This window comes from Salmo salar, chromosome 28, assembly GCF_965601325.2.
Source record: "Salmo salar chromosome 28, fSalSal1, whole genome shotgun sequence".
In the NCBI taxonomy this organism is placed as follows: Eukaryota; Metazoa; Chordata; class Actinopteri; order Salmoniformes; family Salmonidae; genus Salmo; species Salmo salar.
Window position 1 is genome coordinate 43950310 of NC_138318.1, and position 24748 is coordinate 43975057.

At 43.2% G+C, this 24748-nt stretch overlaps 1 protein-coding gene across 1 annotated transcript in view; it reads left to right on the top strand.

Annotated features, from left to right (window-relative positions):
- Positions 1-1758: 1758 nt before the first annotated feature.
- Positions 1759-24748, top strand: part of LOC106610787 (regulator of G-protein signaling 17) — a 54279-nt gene continuing 31289 nt past the window's right edge. The window contains exons 1-2 of the mRNA XM_014210369.3: positions 1759-1930; positions 12086-12221. Coding sequence (XP_014065844.1) covers positions 12219-12221 — 3 coding nt within the window. The 5' untranslated portion in view covers positions 1759-1930; positions 12086-12218. The remainder of the gene's footprint in view (positions 1931-12085; positions 12222-24748) is intronic.

Consider the following 24748-nt stretch of genomic DNA (forward strand, 5'->3'; position numbering starts at 1 on the left):
GTAGCACAGATGTAACTATCCAAGACATCTATACTGCTGGTTGTCAATCTGGTGTAGGATATAGGTAAGAGCCCATTCAGTGATAAAGCTCTCTTTGCTCAGAAAGTTAGTGAGATGCCTTGGATTCAGGTAAGGGGACCTCTATAGCTTCTTTCCATTCATCAGGAACGATGCCCTCTTGTAGAGATAAGTTAAGAACGTCAGCCAGTGGTCCAAGCTCAATTCATTTGCAAACTCCTTTAATAGCAAACTCTGTTAAACCTTACAGGTTTTCACCTTCTGTAGCTTTTTGTAGACTTCCCAGGGTTGGACCGTTGGAGCAGGACATGCTGGTAAAAAGGAGGGCACCAGTGCTGGGTTGATGGGTGGTAGGGACTGTTTTACTTTTGATAGTGTTTTGTTCATTTAATTTGATGTACCATGCCTATCGTCTGGTCTAAGACCCTCTTTGTGGAAGGTTGCCTCAGTTTGGGAGAGGTTGGCTAAGTCTTTGATGTTCTTATGCCGCTGGGCATAATGAAACAACATTCACTGTTACTTAACTACTGTATTGTTTAGTCTATATTAGGCTTTATAAATTAATTCTAGAATATAATAATGCTTCTATAATTGCCTCTTTGAGTTGCACAAAATAAATAGGCTGTTCTTTAAATGAGTCACATTATACAGTAACACCATGCATTTTAGAAGATCATTTCAATTGCCCTCCATTCAACAACAGGCATGATTCACCAGTTGTATTTCCCGGAATGAGAAGGCAACATGGTTTTGATGCCTCCCAGTGGAGAATTAGAGCAAACATTTGTTGCACTTCCCATCTCTCACAAGGTGAAACTGCAATGTCCACTGGCAATGATACCTCATACCCAGATATTAGACTACCAGTAAAGTGCAATGGAGGTGCTTGAAAACACACATGGCTCTTATTTATCTCCAGCGTAGACAAACTCTCATTCCCATTTTATATCCAAATTATTACAAACACCCCCTGCAAATAGAGATAAAATACAAAGCAATTCTGTTTAAAGGTGGGAATACTTCATATTTTGTTACAGCTTAACAATTGGCCAACTTGGCTCAGAGAAAGTATTGTATATATCCCATACGCAAACACATGTTTTTGTTTCAGATCCCTGAACTACAACTAGCCAATGCTTAGTGATTTGTAAGATCAGAATTAGCTTCTATCTCTCAGGCTACATCAAGGTGTACCAAGGAGAACCAAGGAGAACAACCAGCAAATTACAGAAAATGTGTGACATAATTAAAGCCTCTGCAGCTTTAGAAGTAGGCAGCAATAGCCACTCTTCATATTTATTATGGCAATTAAGAATACTTCAATTCTGGGATATTTATAATGGAATACTGTATGTTAAATATATTTAAAATGACCTAAAACAACATATTGTGTAAAAGTAAAGGTGCTGAAGGAGTGATGATGATCTTGCATGGCATCAAAATATGTTCCTACATACACATACCAAGCACACTTTTTCCAGTACTCGATAAAGCATTTAAGTAACCACTTATGTTGCAAGAAACGTGATATGACAACATGACGTGTCATTCGTCCTCATTTACAAAGTCGCAATTTTGTAACCGGGGACAGTGGCTATCTATGTGGCAAAGACACAAGGAAACGTACAATAAATGATTCAATATTACTACCTCCATCTTTGAAAAATCTATGTAGCAACTCAGTTTTCCCCACCCTGCAGCCCTGGCCAGCGTGAGCTGACAGTGACAGCAGCACGCTTGCGCAGTATGTCCACTGGCTCGGAGTCGGTGCTGAAGTTGGGCGGATGGAAGAAAAACACCGCCGATGGAGATTATAAAGCAGGATGCATCTTTACTGTGCGATTTAACAAGCATCAACATAAAACACGTATAAATGAACCACTACAGAATACTGACAACCAGAATTAAAAGGGTAAGCTTCTGGATATTATTCTGTTAAATGTCCCACGAGCTAGCACTAGCCATGCTAGTCTCATAGCTAGCTGCCGCCTCTTCTTCGCAGCACAGAAAATGAGAGAACGGTCTAATGTTAGCTAGCTATACAGAAATTGGAGGTTATTCTTATTTTTGTTGATGCGACAATAAGGCACTATCGTAGTTTTCTATTAGTTTTGCATTATCATGCTGTGTCTTGCCAAGCAGAATCAGATTGTCTTTGCAGCTAACGTTACATGTAATGTTTTAGCTAGCTAGTTAGTGCAGAATCACAGCTGCAGATGCTTCGAATCACAGAGAACCACGCAAAACACCCCAGGAGCTGCAGGCAACGACAGCTATGATGTTAATGTTTTAGCAAATTATGTCAAGCATGTTATATGCTTTTAAGTGTATTTAGTTAGCTAGCTTTAAAATGTACGATTTTACCACTGCTAACTATGTCATACATTTCAATTGGCAGCGAGTCAGTTTACTTGGTATGGCTGAACTAGGCTACCGCTCCAGCCTGCCGTTTTCCATATGGAATATAAGGGAGAATCTCAATTGGACCTCGATTACTCGCGTCCTTTCCACCTTCCTCTCCTCGGCTCATTTTGAAAAAGGTCAAAGGTAATGCAGGAGAGGTTGTGAAGAGAGGGAGTTTGGAAACATTAGAACAAGTCATTAGAAATGACTCCTCCACTAGCACATCATCAGGCAAATTACGTTTACAGAGGTGGAATGCCAAAATACATGTGTAAAGTGGTAAAAATAAATGCGGAGGTGTGCTAGACATTTTATAGATAAAACAAACCATAAGTAGCATACACTTTTTAAATGTGTACATGCTTTTCTCCTCAGAGGAAACAGCTGGCACTGTTTCCGCATGCTAACATTTTAGTGTGTTGCACAAGTCCAATTTAATTCATGGGACCGATATTAGCATTTTTTTCATGTATCATGTCCAAATCATCCGAAAGTACACTACATGATCAAAAGTATGTAGACACCTGCTCTTCGAACATCTCATTCCAAAATCATGTGCATTAATATGGAGTTGGTCCCCCAATTGCTGCTATAAAAGCTTCCACTAGTTTGGGAAGGCGTTCCACTAGATGTTGGAACATTGCTGCAGGGACTTGCTTCCATTCAGCCGCAAGAGCATTAGTGAGCTTGGGCACTGATGTTGGGTGATTAGGCCTGGCTTTCCAATTCATCCCAAATGTGTTTGATGGTCTTCCACACCAATCTCAACAAACCATTTATCTATGGACTTCGCTTTGTCATGCTGAAACAGGAAAGGGCCTTCCCCAAACTTTTGTCACAATGTTGGAAGCACAGAATTGTCTAGAATGTCATTGTATGCTGTAGTGTTAAGATTTCCCTTCACTGGAACTAAGGGGCCTGGCCTGAACCATGAGAAACAGCCCCAGACCATTATTCCTCCTCCACCAAACTGTACAGTTGGCACAATGCTGTGGGGCAGGTAGCGTTCTCCTGGCATCCTCCAAACCGAGATTCGTCAAACGGACTGCCAGATGGTGAAACGTGATTCATCAATCCAGAGAACGCGTTTCCACTGCTCCAGAGTCTAATGACAGCTAGCTTTACACCACACCTGCCGATGCTTGGCATTGTGCATGGTGATCTCAGGCTTGTGTGCGGCTGCTCAGCCATGGAAACCACACAAGCTTACAGAATGGGATGTAACCTCCGCACAAGAACTGTACTTCGGGAGCTTAATGAAATGACTTCACAGCTGAGCCGTTGTTGCTCCTAGACATTTCACAATAACAGCACTTACAGTTGACCGGGGCAGCTCTAGCAGGGTAGAAATGTGACTGGCTTGTTGCAAAGGTGGCATCCTATGACGGTGCCATGTTGAATTCACTGAGCTTTTCAGTAAGGCCATTCTACTGCCAAAGAGAGGTCCATACAGAAATGGTTTGTTGAGATCGTTTTGGAAAACCATCGAACACATTTGGGATGATATAATATGTGTATCTTACGTTGATTGTAAAGCTCCCGAGTGGCGCAGCAGTCTAAGGCACTGCATCTCAGTGCAAGAGGCGTCACTATAGACACCCTTGTCCGATTCCAGGCTGTATCACAACGGCCGTGATTGTGGCTCAGGTAGTGCAGCTCATCCAGGATGGCACATCAATGCGAGCTGTGGCAAGAAGGTTTGCTGTGTCTGTCAGCGTAGTGTCCAGAGCATGGAGGCACTACCAGGAGACAGGCCAGTACATCAGGAGACGTGGAGGAGGCCGTAGGAGGGCAACAACCCAGCAGCAGGACCGCTACCTCCGCCTTTGTGCAAGGAGGAGCAGGAGGAGCACTGCCAGAGCCCTGCAAAATGACCTCCAGCAGGCTACAAATGTGCATGTGTCTGCTCAAACGGTCAGAAACAGACTCCATGAGGGTGGTATGAGGGCCCGACGTCCACAGGTGGGGGTTGTGCTTACAGCCCAACACCGTGAAGGACGTTTGGCATTTGCCAGAGAACACCAAGATTGGCAAATTCGCCAATGGCACCCTGTGCTCTTCACAGATGAAAGCAGGTTCACACTGAGCACATGTGACAGTCGTGACAGAGTCTGGAGACGCCGTGGAGAACGTTCTGCTGCCTGCAACATCCTCCAGCATGACCGGTTTGGCGGTGGGTCAGTCATGGTGTGGGGTGGCATTTCTTTGGGGGGCCGCACAGCCCTCCATGTGCTCGCCAGAGGTAGCCTGACTGCCATTAGTTACCGAGATGAGATCCTCAGACCCCTTGTGAGACCATATGTTGGTGCGGTTGGCCCTGGGTTCCTCCTAATGCAAGACAATGCTAGACCTCATGTGGCTGGAGTGTGTCAGCAGTTCCTGCAAGAGGAAGGCATTGATGCTATGGACTGGCCGCCCGTTCCCCAGACCTGAATCCAATTGAGCACATCTGGGACATAATGTCTCGCTCCATCCACCAACGCCACGTTGCACCACAGACTGTCCAGGAGTTGGCGGATGCTTTAGTCCAGGTCTGGGAGGAGATCCCTCAGGAGACCATCCGCCACCTCATCAGGAGCATGCCCAGGCGTTGTAGGGAGGTCATACAGGCACGTGGAGGCCACACACACTACTGAGCCTCATTTTGACTTGTTTTAAGGACATTACATCAAAGTTGGATCAGCCTGTAGTGTGGTTTTCCACTTTAATTTTGAGTGTGACTCCAAATCCAGACCTCCATGGGTTGATAAATTGGATTTCCATAGATTTATTTTTGTGTGATTTTGTTGTCAGCACATTCAACTATGTAAAGAAAAAAGTATTTAATAAGATTATTTCATTCATTCAGATCTAGGATGTGTTATTTTAGTGTTCCCTTTATTTTTTGAGCAGTGTAATTTGATCTTAACTGACTTGCCTAGTGTAATTTAGGTGAACAACTCTTTAACGAATTGACAATTGAATTAGATGGACCACTAGCCTAATCTTTGTATCGGTGCCATTATGGTGACTGTGACTGCATGGGCAGCGACATTGAGGCTACCTCCATTTTTTTTAAAGTAGTTTTGTGTGTTTGAAAAAAGCGTAAAGTTAATATTGGTGATTTACCTCCACCTGCAGTGCTGGAAACCTGAAACAAATGTTCTGTATCATTCATTTACTGTGGCCACCAGATGTTAGTAAATGGCTTTGAGCTATATTACCATCTAGGCAAACCAATTTAAAGAAGGCAATGCTATGATCATTGACTGATCAAACCATAAGAAACCCAACACAGTTAACTACTTTCAAATTATGGCAATGTCCATGCTAAAATGGATTATATCCATCTAGAGTCCTATATATATCTCAATGGTATTGACACTCCTACAATATAGCAAATCCATTTCTGCGCCACGGAGGATAGAAGGACAGAGGAGCCAAGGAGAGGACGGACTTATGCCCAATTGAGAAAAGGCCATAGGCTATCACACAAACAGCCATGATGTAAAATGCTATGCATTCATCCCAGTCTAGCTATTTAATTGACAGGTACTGTAGTGATGAAGGACTATACCATGTCAATTTCCTGGGAAAGTCAACCTGATCATGCAAAATACAATTTATTTTAAAAACATTCATAATTATCCTTAATGTCTAAATGTTGGAGTACAGACTTTATTTGACCAGTTAAAGTATACAAACTCCATGCATTTTGGACATTACGGAGTAGGAGGCCAAGTCTCAAATACGTTTTTTCAGTCAGTCATATTTCATGGCTTGCCTGAAAGGGCTCACGGAGCTTGTTTTTCCACTCACAGCTATCCACCAGTGTTTATGAAGTTGAGATGTTAATGAAGTAGGGCTGACCTCATCTAGTCAATTGTTTGGTTGATAGGCTGTTGGTCAACATATTTTTTTTATTTCTTTTTGTAGAGTAGACACTTTTTATTTTTTTATTTTTTGTATTTTTTTCATGGCACATGAGACCCCAGCCTTATTCATGCCTGGATGGCACAGTCCATCACTCTAAGACTGGCATCTGCCAAGTAAGACAGTATTTGCCTTGGCACGCCAAGCAATTTGATAAAATAAGTGAAATTGCATTTGTTTCAAAATTGCATTTGTTTTCCATAAATAGCTACTGCTTTGGATATGACACCATTTGTGAGAGTATTCCTTAGGCCTACAGTATGTGTGAAGATAATGTGTCTTTGAAATGTCAGGTCAAGTAGAAGGGGATGCACAAGGTGTGTCTCTAATGCGCTCTCTCCCACCAATTCATGCGCACCAATTCAACTTACATTTTAGACTTTTTTTTTTGTCGTTTTAGCAGACGCTCTTATCCAGAGCGACTTAAAACCTCTTACATCTAGACATTCCGCTAGCGGAACACCTGCTCCAATATCCAATGATGGGCGTGGCGCGAAATACAAACTCCTCGAAAATCCGAAAACTAAAATTTTTCAAACATATGACTATTTTACACCATTTTAAAGACAAGACTCTCCTTTATCTAACCACACTGTCCGATTTCAAAAAGGCTTTACAGCGAAAGCAAAACATTAGATTATGTCAGCAGAGTACCCAGCCAGAAATAATCAGACACCCATTTTTCAAGCTAGCATATAATGTCACAAAAAACAAAACCACAGCTAAATGCAGCACTAACCTTTGATCTTCATCAGATGACACTCCTAGGACATTATGTTATACAATACATGCATGTTTTGTTCAATCAAGTTCATATTTATATCAAAAACCAGCTTTTTACATTAGCATGTGACGTTCAGAACTAGCATACCCACCGAACACTTCCGGTGAATTTACTAAATTACTCACGATAAACGTTCACAAAAAACATAACAATTATTTTAAGAATTATAGATACAGAACTCCTTTATGCAATCGCGGTGTCCAATTTTAAAATAGCTTTTCGGTGAAAGCACATTTTGCAATATTCTGAGTAGATAGCTCGCCATCACGGGCTAGCTATTTTGACACCCACCAAGTTTGGTACTCACCAAACTCAGATTTACTATTAGAAAAATTGGATTACCTTTGCTGTTCTTTGTCAGAATGCACTCCCAGGACTTCTACTTCAATAACAAATGTTGGTTTGGTTCCAAATAATCCATAGTTGTATCCAAATAGCGGCGTTTTGTTGTGCGTTCAAGACACTATCCGAAGGGTGACGCACACGGCGCGTTTCGTGACAAAAAAATTCTAAATATTCCATTACCGTACTTCAAAGCATTTCAAACGCTGTTTAAAATCAATTTTTATGCAATTTTTCTTGTAAAAAAGCGATAATATTCCGACCGGGAGTCGTTGTTTTCGTTCAAAGACTGAAAATGTAAACATGGAGTCGTCTCGTGCACGCGCGCGCCAGTCTCATTGTTCTCAGATCGACCACTTACCAAATGCGCTACTGTTTTTTAGCCATGGCCTGCAAAGTCATCATTCAACGTTCTGGCGCCTTCTGAGAGCGTTAGAAAATGTCACGTTACAGCAGAGATCCCCTGTTTTGCATAGAGATGATCAAGAAGGCCAAGAAATGGTCAGAGAGGGCGCTTCCTGTTTGGAATCTTCTCAGGTTTTGGCCTGCCAAATGAGTTCTGTTATACTCACAGACACCATTCAAACAATTTTAGAAACTTTAGGGTGTTTTCTATCCAAAGATAATAATTGTATGCATATTCTAGTTTCTGGGCAGGAGTAATAATCAAATTAAATCGGGTACGTTTTTTATCCGGCCCCCTATCCATAACAAGTTAAAGTAGTGAATGCATACATTTTATAAATTTTTTATTTTTTCCCCCCGTACTGGTCCCCCGTGGGAATTGAACCCACAACCCTGGCGTTGCAAACACCATGCTCTACCAACTGAGCCACACGGGACCATTGTGTGAATTGTGTGCTCTTTGATTGTTAGTCTATCAATTCCTCATCACCAGTAGTACATTTACTGTTAATCCCCATCATTTCTAATCTACAATGTTTGTTTGGTTAGGGTCATTTCTGTTAATGCAGTCATTATATTATTATACCAGTATTTTGCTGTTCTCATTGTCAGAGTGGACATGTTGCTCACAACCTATGCTACACTTGTGAGGAACAAGTTTTAGTTTATTTCATTCCATTTACTCATTGTCTTTTGTTTGAAGCGCTCTTGTCAGTGTTGAGCAAGGACACGCACCTGATTTATGCATAGAAGTAGGCCTAGGGTACCTAGACTGCGCGTAAATGTATAAATGTGCCCATTTGGGGATCTACTTTTGCATTAAGCAGATGCTCTTATTCAGAGCGGTCCTCTATTAGGACTGAGGAGAGGTCCTGGGGATGTGAGTCCTCTGTTGGGACTGAGGAGAGGTCCTGGGGATGTGAGTCCTCTGTTGGGACTGAGGAGAGGTCCTGGGGATGTGAGTCCTCTGTTGGGACTGAGGAGAGGTCCTGGGGATGTGAGTCCTCTGTTGGGACTGAGGAGAGGTCCTGGGGATGTGAGTCCTCTGTTGGGACTGAGGAGAGGTCCTGGGGATGTGAGTCCTCTGTTGGGACTGAGGAGAGGTCCTGGGGATGTGAGTCCTCTGTTGGGACTGAGGAGAGGTCCTGGGGATGTGAGTCCTCTGTTGGGACTGAGGAGAGGTCCTGGGGATGTGCAACAGCATGTTATTGTTAGTCGAACATTTTCTTAGGCTACCGTCTGGGTAGTCCCACTCTTCACATACAGTACCAGTCAAGAGTTTGGACACACCTACTCATTCCAGGGTTTTTCTTTATTTGTACTATTTTCTACATTGTAGAATAATAGTGAAGACATTAAAACTATGAAATAACACTTATGGAATCATGTAGTAACCAAAAAAAGTGTTAAACAAATTAAAATATATTTTATATTTGAGATTCTTCAAAGTAGCCACCCTTTGCCTTGATGACAACTTTGCACACTCTTGGCATTCTCTCAACCAGCTTCATGAGCTAGTCGCCTGGAATGCATTTCAATTAACAGGTGTGCTTTGTGGAATTTCTTTCCTTCTTTATGCGTTTGAGACAATCAGTTGTGTTGTGACAAGGTAAGGTTGGTATTCAGAAGATAGCCCTATTTGGTAAAAGACCAAGTCCATATTACGGCAACAACAGCTCAAATAAGCAAAGCGAAATGACAGTCCATCATTTCTTTAAGACATGAAGTTCAGTCAATCCGGACAATTTCAAGTGCAGTCGTAAAAACCATCAAGCGCTATGATAAAACTGACTCTCATGAGGACTGCCACAGGAAAGAAAGACCCAGAGTTACCTCTGCTACAGACGTTAAGTTCATTAGAGTTAACTGCACCTCAGATTGCAGCCTAAATAAATGCTTCACAGAGTTCAATTAACAGACACACCTCAACATCAACTGTTCAGAGGAGACTGCGTAAATCAGGCCTTCATGGTCGAATTGCTGCAAAGAAACCACTACTAAAGGACACCAATAAGAAGAAGAGACTTGCTTGGGCCAAGAAACACAAGCAATGGACATTAGACCGGTGGAAATGTGTCCTTTGGTCTGAGTCCAAATTTTAGATTTTTGGTTCCAACCACCGTGTCTTTGTGAGACACAGATTAGGTGAACGGATGATCTCCGTATGCGTGGTTCCCACTGTGAAGCATGGAGGAAGAGGTGTGGGGGTGCTTTGCTGGTGACACTGTCTGTGATTTATTTAGAATTCAACGCACACTTAACCAGCATGGCTACCACAGCATTCTGCACTGATACACCATCCCATCTGGTTTGCACTTAGTCCCACTATCATTTGTTTTTCAACTGGACAATGACCCAAAACACACCTCCAGGCTGTGTAAAGGCTATTTTACCAAGAAGGAGAATGATGGAGTGCTGCATCAGATGACCTGGCCTCCACAATCAACCGACCTGAACCCAATTGAGATGGTTTGGGATGAGTTGGACCGCAGAGTGCAGGAAAAGGAGCCAACAAATGCTCAGCATATGTGGGAACTCCCTCAAGAATGTTGGAAAAGCATTCCAGGTGACTACCTCATGAAGCTGGTTGAGAGAATGCCAAGGGTATGCAAAGCTGTCAAGGCAAACGATGGCTACTGTGAAGAATCTCAAATATAAAATATGTTTTGATTTATTTAACAATTTTTTTGGTAACTGTTATTTAATAGTTTTGATGTCTTCATTATTATTCTACAATGTAGAAAATAGTAAAAATAAAGAAAAACCCTTGAATGAGTAGGTGTGTCCAAACTTTTGACTGGTACCCTATGTCCATTTTTTGTTTTTTGGCTAGGACCTGAAGTAGAGAGGAAAGATGGAGGAGAGGGTGCTGAAATGGCAGTGGGCCAGATTGGAGGAGAGGGTGCTGAAATGGCAGTGGGCCAGATTGGAGGAGAGGGGGCTGAAATAGCAGTGGGCCAGATTGGAGGAGAGGGGGCTGAAATAGCAGTGGGCCAGATTGGAGGACAGGGGGCTGAAATAGCAGTGGGCCAGATTGGAGGCGAGGATGCTGAAATAGCAGTGGGCCAGATTGGAGGAGAGGGGGCTGAAATAGCAGTGGGCCAGATTGGAGGAGAGGGAGCTGAAATGGCAGTGGGCCAGAGTGGAGGAGAGGGGGCTGAAATGGCAGTGGGCCAGAGTGGAGGAGAGGGGGCTGAAATGGCAGTGAGCCAGATTGGAGGAGAGGGTGCTGAAATGGCAGTGGGCCAGATTGGAGGAGAGGGAGCTGAAATGGCAGTGGGCCAGAGTGGAGGAGAGGGGGCTGAAATGGCAGTGGGCCAGAGTGGAGGAGAGGGGGCTGAAATGGCAGTGAGCCAGATTGGAGGAGAGGGTGCTGAAATGGCAGTGGGCCAGATTGGAGGAGAGGGTGCTGAAATGGCAGTGGGCCAGATTGGAGGAGAGGGATCTGAAATGGCAGTGGGCCAGATTGGAGGAGAGGGATCTGAAATGGCAGTGGGCCAGAGTGGAGGAGAGGGTGCTGAATTAGCAGTGGAACAGATTGTAATTCCTAGGCCAGTAGACACTTTTTTTCCTGGCAGTTAAATTTGACTTGTAAGTACATGGAATAAAGTGTTTTTATTGTGAACCTCCTGATCCTCTGTATAGTACCCTGCCTTGCTGAGGTCTGTCAGTGGCTCTCCCCAGGCCATGTTAGGAACCAGCTGAGAAAGGATCTCTGTAGTTGTCATATATAACCATCTAGACCTCTGCAGTCATGTGTTTGCAGTAGTTCTGCAGTATAGGCCCAGGCTATAGCTAGCCTAAAACTGTGAAAAACAACTCGAATGTCCATAACAGTCACTTTTGAAAACTGTTAGACTATTGCCTCCATTATGCACCGTTTCATTTTTGGAGGTGTTGAATAAGAGACCGACCAGGATTTGTGGTGGACTTCATCAACAAAGAGTGAAAAGTAGGCCTAATGCAGGGGTGGCAAACTCAAATCCTGGAGGGCCATGTTTCCACTTTTTTTAATTTTTTTTAATTTTTGTCCAATTTAAGACCTGGACTACTAGGTGAAGGGAGTTCCTAACTAATCCGTGACCTTAATTAATCAATCATCACATGGTCCTCCAGGAATTGAGTTTGACACTCCTGGCCTAATGGTCAAAGGTTAATATTAACCTACTATCTGTCTGTACAATATTACTATGCACTGTATTTCTCTGTTCTTTTTCTCAGATGGTATATTTTTGCTCCCCTTGCACTCAACACTGCAAATGGTCCACCCACTGAGTCCCTGAGCTCTGCTGAGACCCAGGGCGGAGACTGCTGTCCTCCTCATCCCTCCTCACCTCCTGGCCCTCCATCAGTGATGGTGAGAACAACAATACTACTCTGTAGACACACCCTAGTGCTTTACTTCTGAACCCACCAAAGTTCAACCAACCCCTTACCTTAGCGCCATGATTCTCCTGTCGTGTCTGTCTGTGGAAACAACTGACTAATTCTCATGGTAGGTTATTTAGGGCAAAGTTCCATGACCTTATAGTAGTGAATGTGACTGCTAAGTTTCATGAAGTTTGATCCTACATATATCAAATCAAATTTCAAATCAAATTTATTTTTATATAGCCCTTCGTACATCAGCTGATATTCTCAAAGTGCTGTACAGAAACCCAGCCTAAAACCCCAAACAGCAAGCAAAGCATGTGAAAGAAGCACGGTGGCTAGGAAAAACTCCCTAGGAAAAACTCCCTAGAAAGGCCAAAAACCTAGGAAGAAACCTAGAGAGGAACCAGGCTATATCTGTCCATCATTTAAGGAACTTCAGTATGCTCCTATTTGAATTCTCAAAATTCTATTCAGCTGTATGCATCTGATAGACTCCTATAAATTGCACCGGATTAGTGTTTGCATTATGGGTAGAAACTGGAGAATGGCAGGATGGCCGGGACCCTTGGTGGCTGCTTTAGATCGGCCCTATTAATTAAGCCTACAATACCCTATTAACTCTACAGTACCCTATTAACCCTACATTACCCTACTAACCCTGTTAACCCTACATTACCCTACTAACCCTGTTAACCCTACATTACCCTACTAACCCTGTTAACCCTACATTACCCTACTAACCCTGTTAACCCTACATTACCCTACTAACCCTATTAACCCTACAGTACCCTACTAACCCTACAGTACCCTACTAACCCTACAGTACCCTACTAACCCTACAGTACCCTACTAACCCTACAGTACCCTACTAACCCTATTAAGCCCACAGTACCCTACTAACCCTATTAAGCCTACAGTACCCTACTAACCCTATTAAGCCTACATTACCCTATTAACCCTACAGTACCCTATTAACCCTACATTACCCTACTAACCCTATTTACCCTACTAACCCTATTTACCCTACAGTACCCTATTAACCCTACATTACCCTACTAACCCTATTTACCCTACTAACCCTATTTACCCTACAGTACCCTACTAACCCTACAGTACCCTACTAACCCTACAGTACCCTACTAACCCTACAGTACCCTACTAACCCTATTAAGCCCACAGTACCCTACTAACCCTATTAAGCCTACAGTACCCTACTAACCCTATTAAGCCTACAGTACCCTACTAACCCTATTAACCCTACAGTACCCTACTAACCCTATTAAGCCTACAGTACCCTATTAAGCCTACATTACCCTACTAACCCTATTAAGCCTACATTACCCTACTAACCCTATTAAGCCTACATTACCCTACTAACTCTATTAAGCCTACATTACCCTACTAACTCTATTAAGCCTACATTACCCTACTAACTCTATTAAGCCTACATTACCACACATGTAAGATGCAGGCTAGGATCACCAGCTGTTAATAATGAGTAAATTAACTTTAGATTTAAAAAGATAATCATATTTGCCATTGAACAAAATAATTTGTGCTGCTCAGTGACCAGTACTGAGAGCACACTATTAAGGAATGGCAGCCACAAAATGCTTTCTGGATCTTCCCACTGAAACAACAAACCAAGGCCCATTGAGGAAAGTCCAATATTCCTCCTCTGCTGTATTTTGTACTTAGTGCTGGGCGATATGGACAAAAAATGTACCCTTTTTTTTGCCATAACTATAATTCAGCGATAATTTACAATACAATTTTTTTGGGGGGAGGTGCTTAAGCTGGTCGATATGGACAAAAAGTTACGTGATAAAGGTTACTATTTGGCTCGATAACAATGTAATGATTTAAAAAATCTGTATTTTAATGGACCGTTACCTTACATTAGCGGCAGGGCTCAAGACAAATAGGGAGGAAGGCAATGTTAGTGTCGGTAATTTTCTGTTTATCGTCCTATAGCAAGATCAAAGACAGTACATTTCCCAAATGGCTAATGAAATAGAAATTCTCCTCACTGTAGTTCGACTGTAGAAATACAGTAAGAAATTCATCCTGGCCAAAATGTGATGGAGTTGCAGAATGAAAAGGAGGTTCTTTGGCTAAGCCTATATTTGTGTTTCCACATGGAGAGTTCTTTTATTTGCATTTCTTTTCAGTGGCGTGTACGTGTCCCCAGCTAGAACAAAGGTGTTTGTCATTGTATTTTGCATCAAAGTGCATGTTTTCCACCGGTGGAAGGTGAATAACCGATGGCTGCTCAAGTGGTCAACTCAGGATTTGCATATTTGGCCTATTGGTCCATGTATCATCATGGATGTTAAAGTTTAGGCTACTCAGAGAGACAGGAAACCTCCTCACTGATCATTGATAGTGTCCATAAATAAGGAGCAAAAGTTGAATGATGACTTTGCAGGTAAGATAATCCTTTATTCAACAGTTTTTGGATTCAAAAGAAAAGTTTAAAGTAGTGAAGTAGAATCACAGGAGAGATTAAATGAGGGCAGAGAGGAAATGTATTTTTAAAGGTTAGCCTAAATATATCATCTACATTACTACTTGCGGCTCGTGCTCCACAGCCAGATTATGCACAATGGTAATTATTAACCTGTTAGAATTATTCTAATTCTAATCTGTTCTTTGGGATTTATTTGAAACAGGCATTAATGTACCATTCAGCACCAGGATGTTAATAATTGTGGTGATTGTACCAGAATGTATCCATTGTTGGCTCTTATCTTTTTACGTTTGCTCGTCTTATTTACTAGGGATGTTCCCAATAGGCTCCTCATTTTGATTGATTGACCGAATGTGCTTGATAGGAAGTAAAACATTTGACTTTGTATCCTACTTTTGTTGGCTCTCACAATGGAGATATTAAAATCAAATTGTAATTGTCACATGCGCCGAATACAGCAGGTGTAGACCTTACCGTGAAATGCTTACTTAAAAGCCCTTAACCAACAATGCAGTTCAAGAAATAGAGTATAAAAAAAGATTTACTAAATAAACTAATGTAAAAAAAAATAATGTAATCAATCAAAAAGTAACACAATAAATGTACATAACAATAACGAGGCTATATACAGGGGGTACCGGTACCGAGTCAATGTGTGGGGGTACAGGTTGTGTGGAGGTAATTTGTAAAGTGACTATGCATAGATGATAAACAGTGAGTTGCAGCAATGTAAAAACAAATGGGGGGGTCAATGTAAATAGTCTGGGTGGATTAATTTTTCAGCAGTCTTATGGCTTGGGGGTAGAAGCTGTTAAGAAGCCTTTTGGTTCTAAACTTGGCGCTCCCGTACCACTTGCCATGAGGTAGCAGAGAGAACAATCTATGACTTTGGGGACTGGAGTCATAAACTTTTTGGGCTTCCTCTGACACCGCCTAGTACCTTGCTCAAAAAAATAAAGGGAACACTAAAATAACACATCCTAGATCTGAATGAATGAAATAATCTTATTAAATACTTTTTTCTTTACATAGTTGAATGTGCGAACAACAAAATCACACAAAAATAATCAATGGAAATCCAATTTATCAAGGAGGTCTGGATTTGGAGACACACTCAAAATTAAAGTGGAAAACCACACTACAGGCTGATCCAACTTTGATGTAATGTCCTTAAAACAAGTCAAAATGAGGCTCAGTAGTGTGTGTGGCCTCCACGTGCCTGTATGACCCCCCTACAACGCCTGGGCATGCTCCTGATGAGGTGGCGGATGGTCTCCTGAGGGATCTCCTCCCAGACCTGGACTAAAGCATCCGCCAACTCCTGGACAGTCTGTTGTGCAACGTGGCGTTGGTGGATGGAGCGAGACATGATGTCCCAGATGTGCTCAATTGGATTCAGGTCTGGGGAACGGGCGGGCCAGTTGTTAAAGGAATTTTATATCTTGATGATAATAATCAATAATCAATTCGCCTTGACTAATGCCCAAGGTTTGTAAGACAATGGGTTATAATAATTAGGCAAGGACTCAGCTTTCTGCAAAAGGTTTCTGTAGCTTTATTCAGAGAACGTTCTGAGGTCAGGATAACAAAACAGTCATTAAAAATGTAATTATATAGTTCTTGCTTACTTACGCACATGCATTTACACACAATCCGTTGGTGACCTGCATCCCCCATAAACTTCTCACACTGTTTATCACTATCCAGAGCTCAGCCTGTTCTTTTCCCTCAAGGTTAAGAACTCTTTGAAGCTTTTACTCCCTTGACCATCTGCCCCTCTATCTCTCTATACTAATTGCATACACACATTTCTTTCCCTCTCCAGTGGTTCCTGGACTTTCCGGAACTAATCAGACTAATCGATCCCTACATTGATCATTACATTGATTATTCATTAAACCTGCGTGTATGACTAATAATTCATCATGGTTTATTGATTCATTTACATTTATTAGATAATTCTCTTATCACCAGTCCATAGCATCAATGCCTTCCTCTTGCAGGAACTGCTGACACACTCCAGCCACATGAGGTCTAGCATTGTCTTGCATTAGGAGGAACCCAGGGCCAACCGCACCAGCATATGGTCTCACAAGGGGTCTGAGGATCTCATCTCAGTACCTAATGGCAGTCAGGCTACCTCTGGCGAGCATATGGAGGGCTGTGCGGCCCCCCAAAGAAATGCCACCCCACACCATGACTGACCCACCGCCAAACCGGTCATGCTGGAGGATGTTGCAGGCAGCAGAACGTTCTCCACGGCGTCTCCAGACTCTGTCACGTCTGTCACATGTGCTCAGTGTGAACCTGCTTTCATCTGTGAAGAGCACAGGGCGCCAGTGGCGAATTTGCCAATCTTGGTGTTCTCTGGCAAATGCCAAACGTCCTGCACGGTGTTGGGCTGTAAGCACAACCCCCACCTGTGGACGTTGGGCCCTCATATCAACCTCATGGAGTCTGTTTCTGACCGTTTGAGCAGACACATGCACATTTGTGGCCTGCTGGAGGTAATTTTGCAGGGCTCTGGCAGTGCTCCTCCTGCTCCTCCTTGCACAAAGGCGGAGGTAGCGGTCCTGCTGCTGGGTTGTTGCCCTCCTACAGCCTCCTCCACGTCTCCTGATGTACTGGCCTGTCTCCTGGTAGCGCCTCCATGCTCTGGACATGACGCTGACAGACACAGCAAACCTTCTTGCCACAGCTCGCATTGATGTGCCATCCTGGATGAGCTGCACTACCTGAGCCACTTGTGTGGGTTGTAGACTCCGTCTCATGCTACCACTAGAGTGAAAGCACCGCCAGCATTCAAAAGTAACCAAAACATCAGCCAGGAAGCATAGGAACTGAGAAGTGGTCTGTGGTCCCCACCTGCAGAACCACTCCTTTATTGGGGGTGTCTTGATAATTGCCTATAATTTCCACCTGTTGTCTATTCCATTTGCACAACAGCATGTGAAATTAATTGTCAATCAGTGTTGCTTCCTAAGTGGACAGTTTGATTTCACAGGAGTGTGATTGACTTGGAGTTACATTGTGTTGTTTAAGTGTTCCCTTTATTTTTTTGAGCAGTGTATATATATTCCTGGATGTCAGGAAGCTTGCACCTAGTGATGTACAGGGCCATACACACTACCCTCTGTTGTGCCTTACGGTCAGATGCCGAGTAGTTGCAATACTAGGCGGTGATGCAACCGGTCAGGATGCTCGATGGTGCAGCTGTAGAACTTTTTGAGGATATGGGGACTCATGCCAAATCTTTTGTCTCCTGAGGGGGAAAAGGTGTTGTGCCCTCTTCACAGCTGTCTTGGTTTGTTTGGACCAACTTAGTTTGTTGGTGATGTGGACACCAAGGAACTTGAAACTCTTGACCTGCTCCACTACAGCCCTGTCAATGTTAATGGGGTCATGTTCGGCCCTCCTTTTCCTATGGTCCACGATCAGGTCCTTTGTTTTGCTCACATTGAGAGCGAGGTTGTTGTCCTAGCACCACACTGCCAGGTCTCATCGCTGTGTCGTCAGCAAATTGAATGATGGTGTTGGAGTCGTGCTTGGCCATGCAGTCGTGGGTGAACAGGGAGTACAGGAGGGGACTAAGCCCAAGTGTTAACTTCTATAAGCCACCCTAGTCAACAGCCAGTGGAATCGCATGACGCGAAATACAAATACCTCAAAAATGCTATAACTTCAATTTCTCAAACATATGACTATTTTACACCATTTTAAAGACAAGAATCTCGTTAATCTAACCACATTGTCCGATTTCAAAAAGGCTTTACAGCGACAGCAAAACATTAGATTATGTCAGGAGAGTACCCTGCCAAAAATAATCACACAGCCATTTTCAAAGCAAGCATATATGTCACAAAAACCAAAACCATAGCTAAATGCAGCACTAACCTTTGATGATCTTCATCAGATGACACTCCTAGGACATTATGTTATACAATACATGCATGTTTTGTTCAATCAAGTTCATATTTATATCAAAAACCAGCTTTTTACATTAGCATGTGATGTTCAGAACTAGCATACCCACCGCAAACTTCCGGTGAATTTACTAAATTACTCACGATAAACGTTCACAAAATACATAACAATTATTTTAAGAATTATAGATACAGAACTCCTATATGCAATCGCGGTGTCAGATTTTAAAATAGCTTTTCGGCAAAAGCACATTTTGCAATATTCTGAGTACATAGCTCGGCCATCACGGCTAGCTATTTTGACACCCACCAAGTTTGGGGCTCACTAAACTCAGAATTACTATTAGAAAAATTGGATTACCTTTGCTGTTCTTCGTCAGAATGCACTCCCAGGACTTCTACTTCAACAACAAATGTTGTTTTGGTTCCAAATAATCCATAGTTATATTCAAATAGCTCTGTTTTGTTCGTGCGTTCAGGTCACTATCCGAAGGGTGAAGCGCGAGCGCATTTCGTGACAAAAAATGTCAAAATATTCCATTACTGTACTTCGAACCATGTCAAACGCTGTTTAAAATCAATTTTTATGCAATTTTTCTCGTAAAGTAGCGATAATATTCCAACCGGGCAACATTGTATTCATTTAAAGGCTGAAAGAAAAAAATGGAGTAGTCTCGTGAACACGCATCTCAGTCTCACTGTCCCCAGGCTGACCACTCACAAACTCTGCTGCTGTTCTTTGCCCAGAGACAGCAGATACCCCATTCCACTTTCTGGCGGCTTTAGAGAGCCAATTGAAGCCTTATGTCACGTTACAGCACAGATGCTGTATTTTCGATAGAGATGCGACAGAAGGACAACAAATTGTCAGACAGGGCACTTCCTGTATGGATTCTTCTCAGGTTTTGGCCTGCCATATGAGTTCCTTTATACTCACAGACACCATTCAAACAGTTTTAGAAACTTTAGAGTGTTTTCTATCCAAATCTACTAATTATATGCATATTCTCGTTTCTGGGCAAGAGTAGTAACCAGTTTAATTCGGGTACGTTTTTTATCCGGCCGTGCAAATACTGCCCCTTAGCCCCAACAGGTTAAGGACCATTGTGTCAGATGTTGTTGCGTACTCTTACCACCAGGGGGCAGCCCGTCAGGAAGTCCAGGAACAAGTTGCAGAGGGAGGTGTTTAGTCCCAGGGTCCTTAGCTTAGTGATGAGCTTTGTGGGCGCTATGGTGTTGAACGCTGAGCTGTAGTCAACTGCACACAGCTATTGCGCTGCAACCTTTTAGGCTAGCTTGTTTTCTTCCCCATTACTCACATATAGACCTAGTAGGCTATAGAGCCCTCAAACTACACCTTGGAATTCGAAGCCAGTTCCACTGCATTTTTTTCATTGTTCCCCTCTAATCAGGGTCTGGTTTAGACCTGGGACACCAGGTGGGTGCAATTCATAATCAGGTAGGCTCTGGACTTCGTAGGGTAAGTATTGAAAACACTTTACACACATATAGACCTAGTAGGCTATAGACCTAGTCACATATAGACCTAGTAAGCTATACAGCCTTTACTCACACATAGACCTAGCAGGCTATATAACCTTTACTCACATACAGGCCTCGCAGGCTATATAACCTTGACTCACATGTAGGCCTAGTAGGCTATACACCCTTTACTCACGTACAGGCCTAGTAGGCTATACACCCTTTACTCACGTACAGGCCTAGTAGGCTATACACCCTTTACTCACATCACCAAGGCCCCCCCTAGCCTATAATAGGTCTCATGACCAAGATGGCGTAGCAGTGCAGACGTGGTTTGTTGTCCTCTTGTTTACTTTTTGTCTTTTTTGTATATATTCCAAATGTATTTTTCAATCTCTTTTTCCATTTTTAAATTAAATATACCTTCCAGTAACCCGCCTCACTCAATGTGACACGGATCCGCTATTTTTTTAGACCCTATAGCCAAAACTTTCATCAGAAGGTAGCCAGTTAATTAGCTAAATTACTAGCTATTTAGTCATTGTTAGCCACTGCTAGCGGCCTTTACCTTCTGCTCAGGCACCAGACGTTTTTTTAGCCTGGATAATACCTGCCAGCCTTGGACTGTTTTTCTCCAGTACAACGCCAGATTCCTGCCGTAAACCCTGGACCATTGATCATCACAGCTAGCTAGCTGCCACTGAGTGACCCAGCCCCGAAGCTAGCCCTGAGCATCTCCCGGCTAGCAAATGAAATTACCACAAGTACAATACCTCTTTTGCCATCTGGCCCGGTCCCTTCGTCGATATGGCGCCCCGCTGTACCACCACGACTGGTCCGCAGACGTAATTCCATCAGCTGTGCCTTCAACCGGCCTTTACCGGACGACGGAGCAGACGCTTCTACTTACCCCGGACTGCTAACTTTAAACGTCGTGTCTCCCGCGTGCTAGCGTAGTAACGACTACCAAGCTGCTTCCCTGTTTCATCTATTGCTGTACACTGGACCCTATGATCACTTGGCTACATAGCTGATGACTGCTGGACTGTTCATTTATCACGGTACTCCACTTTGTTTACCTTTGTTTATCTGCTGGCCCCAGCCCCGAACTCAGGTCCTGTGTGTAGTTAACCGACCCTCTCTGTCCATTCATCGCCATTTTACCTGTTGTTGTTGTCTTAGCTGATTAGCTGTTGTTGTCTTACCCGTTGTTGTCTTAGCTAGCTCTCCCAATCAACACCTGCGATTGCTTTATGCATCGCTTTGTCTCTCAAATGTCAATATGCCTTGTATACTGTTGTTTAGGATAATTATCATTGTTTTAGTTTACTGCGGAGCCCCTAGTCCCAGTGTACATGCCTTAGATACCTCCTTTGTCCCACCTCCCACACATGCTGTGACCTCACCCAGTATAACCAGCGTGTCCAGAGATGCAACCTCTCTTATCATCACTCAGTGCCTAGGTTTACCGCCACTGTACCCACACCCCACCATACCCCTGTCTGCACATTATGCCCTGAATCTATTCTACCACGCCCAGAAATCTGCTCCTTTCATTCTCAGTCCCCAACGCACTAGACGACCAGTTTTGATAGCCTTTAGCCGCACCCTCATCCTACTCCTCCTCTGTTCCTTGGGTGATGTGGAGGTTAACCCAGGCCCTACGTGTCCCCAGGCACTCTCATTTGTTGACTTCTGGAATCAAAAAAGCCTTGGTTTCATGCATGTTAACATCAGAAGCCTCCTCCCTAAGTTTGTTTTACTCACTGCTTTAGCACACAGCGCCAACCCTGATGTCCTTGCTGTGTCTGAATCCTGGCTTAGGAAGGCCAACAAAAATTCTGAGATTTCCATACCCAACTACAACATTTTCTGTCAAGATAGAACTGCCAAAGGGGGAGGAGTTGCAATCTACTGCAGAGATGGCTTGCAAAGTTCTGTCATACTTTCCAGGTCTATGCCCAAACAGTTCGAGCTTCTAATTTAAAAAATGAATCTCTCCAGAAATAAGTCTCTCACTGTTGCCGCCTGTTATAGACCCCCTCAGCTCCCAGCTGTGCCCTGGACACCATATGTGAATTGATTGCCCCCCATATATCTTCAGAGTTCGTTCTGTTAGGTGACCATACTGGGATATGCTTAACCTCTATGGGCTGTCCCACCTACTCAACAGCCAGTGTAATCCCGTGGCGCATTATTCAAATACCTCAAAAATGCAAAAACTTCAATTTTTCAAACATATGACTATTTTACACCATTTTAAAGACAAGACTCTCGTTAATCTAACCACACTGTCCGATTTCAAAAAGGCTTTACAACGAAAGCAAAACATTAGATTATGTCAGCAGAGTACCCAGCCAGAAATAATCAGACACCCATTTTTCAAGCTAGCATATAATGTCACATAAACCCAAACCACAGCTAAAATGCAGCACTAACCTTTGATGATCTTCATCAGATGACAACCCTAGGACATTATGTTATACAATACATGCATGTTTTATTCAATCAAGTTCATATTTATATCAAAAACCAGCTTTTTACATTCGCATGTGACTAGCATGTGACTAGCATTCCCACCGAACACTGCCGGTGAATTTACTAAATTACTCACGATAAACGTTCACAAAAAGCATAACAATTATTTTAAGAATTATAGATACAGAACTCCTCTATGCACTCGATATGTCCGATTTTAAAATAGCTTTTCGGTGAAAGCACATTTTGCAATATTCTCAGTAGATAGCCCGGCATCACAGGGCTAGCTATTTAGACAACCAGCAAGTTTAGCACTCACCAAAGTCAGATTTACTATAAGAAAAATGTTATTACCTTTGCTGTTCTTCGTCAGAATGCACTCCCAGGACTTCTACTTCAATAACAAATGTTGGTTTGGTCCCAAATAATCCATTGTTATATCCAAATAGCGGCGTTTTGTTCGTGCGTTCAAGACACTATCCGAAAGGGTAAATAAGGGTGACGAGCATGGCGCATTTCGTGACAAAAAAATTATCTAAATATTCCATTACCGTACTTCGAAGCATGTCAACCTCTGTTTAAAATAAATTTTTATGCAATTTTTCTCGTAAAAAAGCGATAATATTCCAACCGGGAATCTGCGTTTAGGTAAACAGACGAAAGAAAATAAAGCATGGGGTCGACTCGGGCACGCGCCTAAGCCCATAGTACTCTGATCGGCCACTTGCCAAACGCGATAATGTGTTTCAGCCAGAGCCTGCCTCGATATCATTCAGCTTTTTCCCGGGCTCTCAGAGCCTATGGGAGCCGTAGGAAGTGTCACGTTATAGCAAAGATCCTCAGTCTTCAATAAAAAGAGCCAAGATGAACAACAACTTGTCAGACAGGCCACTTCCTGCATGGAATCTTCTCAGGTTTTGGCCTGCCATATGAGTTCTGTTATACTCACAGACACCATTCAAACATTTTTAGAAACTTTAGGGTGTTTCTATCCAAAGCCAATAATTATGTGCATATTCTAGTTACTGGGCAGGAGTAGTAACCAGATTAAATCGGGTACGTTTTTTATCCGGCTGTGTCAATACTGCCCCCTAGCCCTAACAGGTTAACACCCCAGCAGTCCTATAATCTAAACTAGATACCCTCAATCTCACACAAATTATCAAAGAACCCACCAGGTACAACCCTAAATCCGTAAATATGGACACCCTCATAGATTTTATCCTGACCAACTTGCCTTCCAAATACACCACTGCTGTTTTCAATCAGGATCTCAGTGATCACTGCCTCATTGCCTGCATCCGCTATGGGTCCGCGGTCAAACGACCACCCCTCATCACTGTCAAACGCTCCCTAAAACACTTGTGCGAGCAGGCCTTTCTAATCGACCTGGCCCAGGTATCCTGGAAGGATATTGACCTCATCCTGTCAGTCGAGGATGCCTGGTCGTTCTTTAAAAGTAATTTCCTCACCATCTTAAATAAGCATTCCCCTTTCAAAAAATGTAGACTTAAGAACAGATATAGCCCTTGGTTTACTCCAGACCTGACTGCCCTTGACCAGCACAAAAACATCCTGTGGCGGACTGCAATAGCATCGAATAGTCCCCGCGATATGCAACTGTTCAGGGAAGTCAGGAACCAATACACACAGTCAGTCAGGAAAGCAAAGGCTAGCTTTTTCAAACAGAAATTTGCATCCTGAAGCTCTAACTCCAAAAATGTTTGGGACACTGTAAAGTCCATGGAGAACAAGAGCACCTCCTCCCAGCTGCCCACTGCACTGAGGCTAGGTGACACGGACACCACTGATAAATCCATGATAATCGAAAATGTCAATAAGCATTTCTCTACGGCTGGCCATGCTTTCCTCCTGGCTACCCCAACAGCTCCGCACCCCTCGCAGCAACTTGCCCGAGCCTCCCCAGCTTCTCCTTCACCCAAATCCAGATCGCAGAAGTTCTGGAAGAGGTGCAAAACCTGGACCCGTACAAATCTGCTGGGCTAGACAATCTGGACCCTCTCTTTCTAAAATTATCCGCCGCCATTGTAGCAACCCCTATTACCAGTCTGTTCAACCTCTTTCATTTCGTCCGAGATCCCTAAAGATTGGAAAGCTGCCGCGGTCATCCCCCTCTTCAAAGGGGGTGACACTCTA